This window comes from Ictalurus furcatus, chromosome 27 (genome assembly GCF_023375685.1).
Source record: "Ictalurus furcatus strain D&B chromosome 27, Billie_1.0, whole genome shotgun sequence".
Taxonomy (NCBI): Eukaryota; Metazoa; Chordata; class Actinopteri; order Siluriformes; family Ictaluridae; genus Ictalurus; species Ictalurus furcatus.
The window spans coordinates 13574340-13586404 of record NC_071281.1 but is presented as its reverse complement, the minus strand read 5'-3'; the positions used below and the strand labels follow the sequence as shown (position 1 = coordinate 13586404).

Below are 12065 nucleotides of genomic sequence, written 5' to 3'. Positions count from 1 at the left end.
TGGTCGGCACACGTATACACAGTTATTTATATCATCTGTATCTGAACAAACCTGACGTACTGAACTAATGATTATAGAAATAAAACACTACCAAGTCACATTTAGCCACGTTCACTAGTACAATGAGAAATTGTATCAAATGTAAAGGAGACAGTGTGTGTGTGTGTGCATGTGTATGTGCACATTTCAGTGGCCTCTCACATTGTCAAATTAATTACATCGTGCCATTCATCAAATATCTCACACGATGTCATTTGACATAATGCCTGCATAGATGTGTCATAAACGCTGGGCTTTAACAGCCATGACAGTGTGTGTCACGACAAGTTGTGTCCGTGTCATCAGACATTTAGACACCATCATCTTCAATCTGTGTTTTAAGCAAAACAAACTCATTTGCTTTACTTGTTTGTTTTAAAAGAACTGTCATGTAGTATAATCCCGGCATTTTATACAGCATTTGAATTCAATAACTAATGAATTAATCATTGAATTCAGTAATGAAATAAATTGTAGTTTTTATTAGTTTGATTTGGGGAAAGTTACAGGCAATTGGGTTGCATGACAAGTACAAAGATTTTCCATTTTTAATGTGTTTAATCATCAGTGTGAATGTGAAGTGTTAACTGCTTTGTGTTTATGAGAGAAGTGTAGAGAAGGATGCAGGGTGGTGGGGCAAGATGTCAGCCTGGGGATTCTCTTTTCCCCCCACTTTAATCCGTGTTTTTTTTTTTCTCAGTTATTGATCTGCCAGTTGCAGGGCATATCACTGAGGTTTCCTTCCACGGGTAAAATGAGCAAGCGATGCAGAGTAGTTGATTTTTATGTGATTTATTTATCTTCCTCCCACCCTACCGCCTATTTCAGAGCACTGAAACAGATCTCTGGTGGAATATCTTCCTTTTTTTATACACAGGATAACGGTTATTTGGTCTGAATGGTGCTTCACTATATAGTCATGCAAATGTTGTTATATTTATGGCACAAGAAGTCCTTTTTGGCAGCAGATGGGTCAGGTTTCACTGTAAACCTGTGTAATGTTAATTCACAGATTTGGGATCAAATCTGATGTCTACTTTGACAAACCTCTGGTCTCATGCTAACCTCAGCTAGTATTGATGATTAATATACATCATGACAAACACGCTAGAAAAACCTCGTCAACAGTATTCAGTCGCAAATCCACAATCAGATCTTGCGTATTGCACAGATATGTTTTTGGGGACATCATAATGCTGTAAATTCCATTAAAGACAATGCATTTAATTTGAATTGTTGACTGTTTTCAGATTGCAGCACTGCTGCCTTGTCTGGCTTTGGCCTTCAGCGTTTATATATCTATGGTCAAAACCACCTATCTATGGTAAAAACCACCTCCCAATGAATGCTTTAATTGAGAGAATGCTACAGGTGTTTGGCTGATTACCAATTTGTAGGAAGAACGGCAAATCTTTTAAATGTATTTTTTGTTTGAGCCTTTTGAAGTGGTCTGTCTGAAGGCATGCCACAATGGGTCCGTTTCCCCGTAAATCGTTCAAGCAAAGCATTTGTAAAGGTTCCATTGCTCACTGACATTTTCAATATATTATTATTGAAGTTCAAAGTTTTATTAGGCTTCAAGGACACCATTATTGGTCTTCTGTTGTGTCATGCTGAGGTGATTACCCACTCCTCATCATTTGAGACTTTTCCCAGCCAGCAAAAGTTATCAAACTAATAGAGGTTAGAACTTTGCAAGTCTTTTTTGTTTAAACCCCAGGCCATGGTGGAATCTTAAAAACTGTATCATGATAATCTCCTAACCCTTGTCACTGGAAGTGATGTCTGAGCCTAGATGGTGTTCTTATTGTTTGGCCACTTGGGGCTTTACTTGGAGAGATAAAAACTGGTGAAGATAAAGGCATTAAAGCTATCAGATCAGATCAGGGGCTTAAGATGCAGGGGGAAACTTGGCACCTCTGAGGCCTTAAATTGTCTGTGTATTGTCACTGAAAAGGGTAGAGGTGGCTGCCCAAGCACTTGTTTTCTATCTCTCCAAACCCACTGATCCATGGTGGGTCCCGTCGTGAGCGTGTGTGGGCGAGCAGGAAAATGCCTCGCTATAGATTCTCTGACAAATTAATGAGAGAAATGGTTTGAGAGAGAAGCGAGGGAAGCCCTGGCTGTGGGTGCAGACTTGCCCTTGATCTTTCAAGCTGGCTCGTGGGCGTACAGGCACTACATGTCCTAATGGGTAGAGCCCCCGGATAAAATGTGTGGGAGAGAAGGAGGACTTTTGCTCATGCAGAACAGGGAGGAGTTTTCTTTCCTCTGCCACTCACGTTCCCTGCATCATGGTAGAATTTTTGGCAAGAAGGCGAAGGATCTCCCGATGTGGTACGTGATGGCCAGATAAAAACCTTGATAAGACATCATTCCAGCCTAGTTTTGTATATATAGATTCTCCTCCTTCTCCTCATGTTTCTTCTGCTCCTCTCCTTTGTGAAATTGTGTGACCTATACCGGCTTACCTGGATCATGCTTCTTTTGCACACTCACCTACAAAAGGTCACATGAAAAATGTATGGCTCCTCATCAATCGGGCAGGAGTTCGGCAAGAGGGCGTGACCGAGAGGTGGAGAAATCACACTGCAGCAAATGTGCTCTTGTTGTATATTACACTGCGAGACTTTGACCACTCATTTGAGTACATGTTCCAATCAATCTGCCAATGCTTGAAGTTCACGATGAAGTTTAAGCTGAAAAAAATGCACTGTAACAATATGACTGATTAAAGATGCCAGTGTTGCCTTCTAATTCCCACCTCTACTGCAAAATTAAACCATCTCTGCCAAACACACATGTTAAAGTGTGTGTAAGCATTGATGCATACTCTCAGTGCATGTTGGTGTATGCCGAATTAACTTGGATGCTGTATTAAATCTCCTTCCCCACCCCATCTCTCTTTTTCTCAGTGTCTCCAAGGTGATAAACAAATGGAATGTTATCTTCCCCGTGGGATGCATATTATTTGGTTTTATTTGGTTTGGTATCGCTCTCTCTCTCTCTCTCTCTCTCTCTCTCTCTCTCAGCAATAGTTTATGAACTGCAGTAGTCAGACACCCACTAGGACCTTAGCAACTGGGTAACCAGCTCCACACTACAGCAGAAGTGCACTTGTCATAGTTTGCTTTCCGTTTCCGACTCCACGAGACTGCAGGTAGCATGAGGCCATAGTTTCCCCTGAATTTAGTGCAGAGATCCGTACTCGTCTCTGAATTCTTACCCCATCTTGCCCTTAAGGTGCCTACAACTGAAGCAGAGTACAATCCAAACATTTACCTGATAAAGGAGCTGAACATATGCTGTAAGTTTCTGTCAATGACCTGAAACAATCGCAAGACAGTTGTTGAGAGAGTCACGACTAATTGTGAGCTTTGAAGACTATACTAGTGCCCAGGATTTCTAGCAGCTAGTGACAAAACAGTACAGACAGCCAAGCAAAACTCGAAATACTATCATGTATGGCTAATTTGAAACAGTTTCTGTAAAGTAATGTATAATAGTAATAACAGAAATAATAGTGTAATATGCATAATAGTGAGGAACTCGGGTCAGCAGTCAGCTCAAAGAATAAAAAGAGGACAGACAGAAAATAAACACAAAACCACACTCGGCATGAGAGTGAAGAGGGTGCTTCTACATCAATAGAAAAGCAATTTTGAAAGAGCTGAGTCTTCAGTCATTTTAGGTTGTGAGTGAATCTGCAGAGCAAATATGCCAAAGCCGGACAATTCATTTCACCATTGTGGAACTCTTAGGGGGGGAAGTGTTAACTCTTTAAGGGATTCTGATAGGAAGAGAGATTCTGAAAGAAACCTTTTCTCAAATGGCAACCATCTGTTAGACATATGGTTCTCCACAGGACCGTAAAGGATTCCCCCAGACCAAAAAAAAAAAACGAAGAACCCGTTTGGTGCTCAATGAAACCTTTTTTCTAAGAATATAGGTACTGTAACACCACATGGTGGTGACCCCGATTACATGACATTCACACAAAGACCTTTGTGCTTAGAATGGCGTGTGGGAACTGATGGGTGTCGTTGAACAAGTAGATGATGTTTCATTTGTTATTGTGTAGGCAAACATCAAGGACTGGGAGTCATTAAGATGAAGAAGACCATAACTTGCACGTTTTGCTTGATGGAAGAACCAGATCCACTGCTGCGTCTTGGACCATTTGTCAGATTTATCAATTAAGTTCTCTTGTTCAACCAATCAGTAGTCCAACCCTTAAATGGTGAGTGTCTGGACAAGGAAACATACTACAAATCCAGATCTTCCAGATCTTCCAGATGTTTATGCACAAGCATTAGAGATAGCCATAAAATGGTCTATGAAGGGTAGCTGGTCACTGTGTGTTAGTTGTTGGTTCCCCTAGGATGACAAACTAAACTTCACAGTAAGGCTGTGTTGAATTGAAAGGTGGGAATGATAAGCTCTGCTTTTGATAGTGTGAGTTGGAGATGGCAGACCTTCATTCAGACTCAAAATCCTCTGAGGCATGATGTAGTCTGTGCCGTGATTGAGAAGTTCTCTGGGGAAAGGATGGGTAGAGTTGGGTGCCATTACTGTACCAATTTTAGAAGCTGCATGATTGTGATTATTAGTGGTCCTATTGATGTGGTGAACCAAGAAAAGAGAACAGGGCCAGGTTGTTACCTGACATGACTTGGATTCTTTTCCCCTCCTCCCTGAAAGATCTTTGGAGGAAGTAGGGCTTGAAGAGTTTCTGTGATGCCATGGTTCACTAAGTCAAACGCTGAAGATAGATTCCAGGATAGTCTCAAGGTAGTGACTCATCTGGAAGCCATTGTTTGGCGTAGCAGGTAATTTTTTTTTATAAGAAAATAAAAAGAAATGAACTGAAAACAGAACACTGAAGTGCTATTTCTCAGCAGTCTGTGACTAGACTAAGGTGTACCGAGGAGTTCAGAGGTGGGAAGGACATGTAGTGATGGTTGTCATCAGCATAACAGTGGTAGAAATTGTTTGGTGGTTCATGGGTCCCAGTGGTGTGGTGTACGGTGAGAAGAGTGGGCCAAGTTGTTGCCTGAGGTGACTTGAACTCTTTTTGCCTACATGACACCGAACAGGAGGATCTTTGTGATGAGTAAGAATGCCATGGTTTATTGAGTCAAAAGCTGGGGATAGATCCGGCAGAGTGCAAACTGATGACTTGTCGAATTCTGGGTGTCCACAAAAAGGTCCATAGACCAGTTTCAGGGGAGTGGCTCCTATTGAAGCCACTGGTTGGGATCTAGCAGGTCATTGAAAACAACACATTCGAGAGTTCTTCAGCTCATTCTATTATTTTCTCTCCGAAGGGGCCAAGTCAAGCCTGTTCTTGGGCGTTTCAGTGAATTAAAGGATCTCTTCATCGAGCTCGGTTTGGGAAACAGGAGTGTGGATGCTGCCCTGTTGGATGCTGGCTGCTCATCAATGCAGATGGACATGGCAGAGAGGGGCTTTTCTCTCAGCAAGGATGGCCCTCTGGACATGAGAATGGATGGAGACAGGTGCCTTATACAACTTTTTTCATGTTTCTACATAGACCAGCTCTGACTACCACCAGTGTTTAAGTTAATGTTGTTTTGCTGGTACAGTTATTACATCTACCATCTTTGCTGTTGTTGTAAAAAAAAGGTTCTTTCTAGGTTTCAAAGGATTCTGGTGGAACTTTTTATTTATTTATTTATTTATTTTTTTACCTGTGCTACATATTATACGAAACCTTAGAGCAGTTTCCCCTTAAAGTTTTCCAAGTAGAACCCCTTTAAGAAGTTTTGACTGCTCAAAGGAACCTTTAGGAACCCTTCTTTAATAATAATACTATTTTAATTAATTAATCATTAATAAGTCCTGCCAAGATTTTAGTGAACTTTTATTGAAAAGGACATCGAAGTTTATTTTCATCAGGTTACGTACAGTGCATGATTATAGTTCCGTATATCTTGTACTTTTGCCTACAACTATTTACTTCTGCCTCAAATCAGCAAAAAAAAAATTGCACAGGAAGAAATTAACCAATCAGATTTTCACATGATACATATATGACCAAGTACTCCAGAGAGATGTACTTAGGAACACAGGACTCTGCAGTCCTTGTGAGTTTGTCAGCTGTTCTTAACGATAGGATAGCGGAAGTATTCAGCACTACATAGAAATACACACCAAAACCTGTTAAACCAGGCATGAGGGGCATCGCGAAGGCATTCTGTTTAAGGGCATTCCCTTGAGTGCATACGAAACGGGATGGGAGGAAGATGGGAAACAGAGGGACACTGGGAGAAAGGGAAAGGGAGAGAGTGTGAAATGGGTATTTACAAGCTAGAGTGTGGGCGAGTAGGTGTGCGAGTATGATGGTAATCTCCCCTCATTTAAGCTGTAAGGCTGTTTCAAGATGAATCAGCCACCCACACGCTGGAAGCTTTCTCTAATGGAGAGATAACACCCTTACAAAAAAATGATCCTGACATTATCAAGCTCCAGTCCCGAGAAAAAAACTGTTTATGCAAACATGAAGAGAAGCCAGAAGAATAGGATATAAGTCAACTCGATGAGCAACAAGTTTCCCCAAGTACACAATCTAAAATGACCACCTATGAGCACATCATTTTACATAATTTGCTGAAGAATGCGACTATGTGAAAACATGCCAGCTCAAAGTGGCGCACTTTGTCTCTATGCATAGCTGCCAATGTAAAAATTTACAAAGAAAAACAGTTTGCCATTGCTAATAGCAGTCATTTGCTTTGTTTACTTGTGGGTTCTTTTCTGTGCCAGAATTAATATCAATTCGTCTAACAAAGCCGTCATTATCTACCCATTTAATGTCCCTCTTGTCATTTTGAAAAATGGATACAATTTTTATTATTATTATTTATTTTATATTTAAAAAAAAAAAAAAAAAAAAAAAAAAGAACTCGGAGAGAAGTTTTCTGCATGGTAATGAAGTGGATAAAACACCCACCATGACTGAGTCTTGAATTATTCTGGGGGCGAGATAGAGAGTGGGGAGGGAGAGAGAAAGCGACAAAGAGAATAAGACGGAGAGAGAGAAAAGTTTTGAGTAGGTCGAGTGAGGCCCAGCCCACAGAGTCTGTAAATGCTAATACTTCTCTTCTCATCGCCCAACACTACCAACAGCAACTAAACTTTAAGGCCACGTGATGCACGCATTCAACTCCCACTGACCTTGAAAGGGAAGAAAAGGTGGTTTATGCTCTTTTCCCTTCATGTCTGAGTAATGCTTCCACTGCTATGTGTTGTGCCCACGTAATTAACAAAACATCACCGCTAAAGCCACCGTGGATGTCCTCGTGTTCTGGAAAAGAAGGATCATGATTCGTTTTTTTTTTTTTTTTAATAGCGGAAAGGCCAAGGCGATGCCTACATCTCAAGGCCCCCTGCTAATTACAGAGGAGTATTGTGTGACTGGCTTTCCCTCAAGGGACATCTCTAGAGGATGAGCATTTTACAGTGGACATTTGATATCTATATATAGGATTAATAAAGTTTAGATGTTACTCTCCACAATGGAGAGGTACGTTCAGCATTTTCTTGCCAAAATGTGCAGGAAGAAAGGCTGCATTTTTAGCTCGCCTACATGCTCACCTATGTACCACTTACCAGCACATAGTTTTACAGGATTTGGTGTGACGATGTAAAGACATGCTTGGTTCAAGTGACGCCCCTTGATTCTATGCATAGTTTCCAGTGTCAAGTCAACTAAAATTGACAAAGGAATCGAATTTGCTATTGCCAGTTTGGTTAAATGAATCAAATTCAGTTTTCAGTATAAAAGTATTATTAACTCTGATTTCAGATTTGCGTCACTATTCAATCTGACATTCTAAAGGTGAGATTATTACATTAGGTTGCATTAGGTGTCTTTTTCCACCCACTTTAGCGTTGAATCGCATTGATTATCTTTGTAATGATGTGGGCGAAAGGGGCGGAGCCTATCAGGTGCTCTGTTTACGCATCTCGGGCTCAGTAAGTGCTAACTCTTTGTTAATTTCATTAACGTCTTACCAGTTCGTTTTAATGATGTGGATGTATGCTCGCTCGCTCTCCTCTCCTCTCCTTCGCTTGTTTCCCACAGTTTGAGGATGTAGGTGCCTTTAGCGGAGAACTCCACTATTCATACACAAATAAATTGTGGGATTATTTTAGACATTGGGGTTGAGATCCATATATTTGCTATCTACCACCTCTTTCTTCCTCTCTCTTCCTTGCTCACACACACACACACACACATGCTCTTTTTATAGATCTTGAGCCCACATCTCCCAGAGTGGGAAGGGGAAGAAAAGAGGAGGAGGGAGTGAGGGAGGGTGTTTTATTTTTTTCTTTCTTTCTTTCTTTCTTTCTTTGCGCTGTTGTCGAAGAGCCGTCAGCCTTTGCTCCTGTCGGCGAGGAACTCGTGACGTCAAGTGGCTTAATTGGGCTCCTGTTTGTGCGTAGGTACCCCGGCATGCCCTGCGCGGCTGACGCCGTCAGCGCTTTAGATCAGCGGGCGCTTGCGTGTGTGCTGGCTGCGTACGGGGAGGAGCAACACGCCAAGAAAATCGCGGCGGCCATCGTGCAGGCACGCAGCCTGTATCCCATCAGCCGGACGCAGCAACTGGCCAGCATTGTCGCAGGTACCCCCCCGAAATTAATTCAACACACCATCTCGCTTAATTAAAAAAAAAAGCAACGATACACAAAGAGAGGCAGGGAGAGGGAAATATTAATCTGAAGTCTCCCTTTGGGATCTATTTATGCTGGATCGAGGGAGGCTGAGAGCGAGAAATACAGAACAATGTCGGTTGTAGTGCGAAATACTTGTCCTCCTTCCCGTTGGCTCCTATTTGACTTTCTTATTAATAGAGTCTTATTAATAAAAAAAAGGTGAGACAAACATAGCGATAGGGAGGCAGGGATACATCTGGATGGTGCCCTTTTTTCTTCTTTTTTTTTCTTTCTCATTTGTATTTACACTTACACCTCCCCTTAGTCTCCCTGTTTTTTGTTCTTCATATTTTATATTTACGTCTACAATGTCCCTTTTCCCTTCTCTCATTTGTCTTTTGTTGTAACCTGCCCTCTTGCCCTCCCCCCATCAGCACACACAAGTCTCACCATGTACACAAACCACACTGCGGCAGCTTCATGACCGTATACGATATTATATTTATCAGCTTGCTTTGTTTGCACCCTCGCTGTTTTTATAGCCCTATACTGCTGGTGAGAAGGTGAATAAAGGGGGATGGAGCGAAACAGAGAGAGAGCGAGAAAGAAGGGAGGTTCGGTGGATGACGGTGGTGTCGGAGCAAGCACGTGCGTCACAACGGGAGAACAGGTGTGAGTGAGGGCAGTTGTTTCATCTTTTTTGAAGTGCCGAATGAGTCAACACCAGTGTTTATTCCAATTAATCCAAAAGGTCCTGACTGCCACGGGTCCCTTGGGAGCCTCGCCATTGCCCAGGGAAGCAAGAACTGTGGTCGAGAGAGGAAAGGGAAAGAGGGAAGAATGGCATATCAACCGTGATGATGGGTGTCATGGGAATTCTTGCTCTCTTCATTTTTGTTAACTTATGCAGATGAATCTACCCCATAACATTATACCTTTTTGCTCCGGCATTAGGGGTTTAGCCAGCCTCTGCATCTGCATCCTCGTACAAAAATGGGAATTCATTTTTTTCTCCATCTTATCCAGCATCCCCCCTCCCTCACACCGGAGATCGATCTCTGCTGTTGTTTGCAGTATGCACCAGGTTTTTTCATCTTCCCTCCTCATAATTGTTGTCAACCATGAAATTTGTAAATAAAGCTATGTTTTTTTTGTTTTTTTTAAAACGGACTTTCTCTCTGGCAGGCCGATATACCCTTATTTAATAAATGCTACTGCTTAATGGAACATATCGGATAGGAGCTAGGTCTACACAGATTTAATATTCTCATCAGTATGGGCCCAGCTGGTGTGACAGGAGATTACACACAGTCCCACCGGAGAGCGATCCCTCGCCCCCTGAGCGCAGCTCCGTGGTTTTGTGTGTGTTGGCCCAGTATGAATGATAATGAGCTCCAGCCCAAATGCTGGCTCTGGGCCCACAGCTTGTTCACACTCTCAGTGACACCAACCAATAGCAAATAACCCCCTCTTTCCAACACCTTCAACCACCACCAAACACATATATCCCCCCCCCGAACACCCCCAACTACAATGACCACACACACATACACCCCCCCCCCACCCTTCCCAAACAGTATCTTATCATTCATCTCAATCAATGAAATTCTTGTTTTTGCTCATTAGTTTTTAAAACTGAATTTTGTCAACCTAACTATTTAGATTTCTTTTTTTATACGGCAGGTACAACCTAAAACATTACTAAACACCAAAAAATATCATCGAATCCCTCACAAATTTGCCCTGAACAAGAAGCCCAGATTGGATGAATATGCAAATTAGGAACACCCCCAACTCTATTTGCGCTAGCCACCTTCTCTTGTAAATTGATCCAATATCAGAAGCCAGGCAGTGTTTTTCAGTGCCTACATTTCTATATTGTAATTAAGGTTGGTTAATATGACAATAAAATAATCCTATCACGATCATATCATGATTCTTGAAGACATTTCTACAGTACAGAAATGTCCCAGCAATACAGTAATGTTTAATAGTTTAATATCAACAAAAATAAATATAGTTGGATTTTTTTTATTCTTAAAAACTTGTTGTAATAATACGCATTTTTACTTGAGAAAAATAATTAAATAAAAAAATATTGAACACTGAAAGGAGGGGGAAAAAGCTTTAGAAATCTGTAAAAATTCTAACATTTAAGATTAAATGTCAAGTTTTGACATCAAGTCAGCTCTTTCCAGTCAGTTTGTAATTATTTGTTAAAAAAAAAAAAAGATTTGAATTGAATAATGTCAGAACATCCATGATATCTCCAAAAAGTATTGTGAAAATTTATTGCAGTATTGATATAATATATCGTCATATATCCCTGCCCTTATTGTGACATTATAAATTCTTAGGAAATAGATTAAATCTGGAATCATTTAGTTGAAAGGTTTTTCAGTTTTAACATTCAGTTCACACCCCTACAAGTGAGTGATATTTTCTATCAGTGATAAAACCTCTTTGGGAAGCTACAAACCCCTAACTATCCAAAGATCCCTTGAAGAAAACAGTGGAAGCCCGTATTTCTTATGCAATATTTCAGTATTCGCCAGTGAGATTTTTAGCTCCTTCTAACAAAAACATTTTGAAAATTTGTGCCACCTTGTAAAGGGTAAAATGATATCTAACAGTAATTTTACTGAACAACAACATTAGGTCAGATGACTACTCATTTACTATTTTGGATTCAAAACAAGACAAACGAAAACAATGAATAATTTTTCGTTTCAGGTTAATTTAAATTTGATGATGGACTCCTAAGTCTTATTAATAAACCTTATGCATCTGCACCTTACACTTTTCTACTTACACTGCGAAAAATGCACTTGAGCCGTCAAACAAAAATCTAAAGCTGATTAATTTGGCAGAGACTGGACCTTCCAGTGGAGTGGTTAGGGACGCATTTGGCCCTCTGCTCCTGTTAATATGAGTATGGGACGCTAATCAGCTCAGTATTGATCACTGGCTGGAGTGTAGCCTTGTTGTAATTCTGATGAAAATTGATCTTTCAACTTTCTCCCTCAATATTTCTTTTGGCCCCTAGTCATTCTCACAGCCTGTGTTAGCAGAACCTTGTCCAACACCATGCCAACCTGTACAGGTTTGAAAGTAGACCTGTGTACCTGTCTAATGTTATTGACTTATTATGCGATATGTGGACTAGATGGTTTTTGTTGACCTCGATATCGGCCATTGTGTTAACTTGTGTGTTTGTTTACATAAGAATGAATGTCACCAACATTTTAGCCGTTCACGCTGCTTCTGTCCTCTCAGCTGCTCTAGGGCCGTCAAATTAAAATCCGAACTTCCAATGTTCGTCGGATTTAAGATAAAAATGCGCACCC

General features: G+C 40.9%; 1 protein-coding gene across 1 annotated transcript in view; it reads left to right on the top strand.

The window, feature by feature from the left end:
* Nucleotides 1-12065, top strand: part of mettl15 (methyltransferase like 15) — a 77203-nt gene that overhangs the window by 53794 nt on the left and 11344 nt on the right. The window contains exons 4-5 of the mRNA XM_053616722.1: nucleotides 5367-5558; nucleotides 8509-8687. Coding sequence (XP_053472697.1) covers nucleotides 5367-5558; nucleotides 8509-8687 — 371 coding nt within the window. The remainder of the gene's footprint in view (nucleotides 1-5366; nucleotides 5559-8508; nucleotides 8688-12065) is intronic.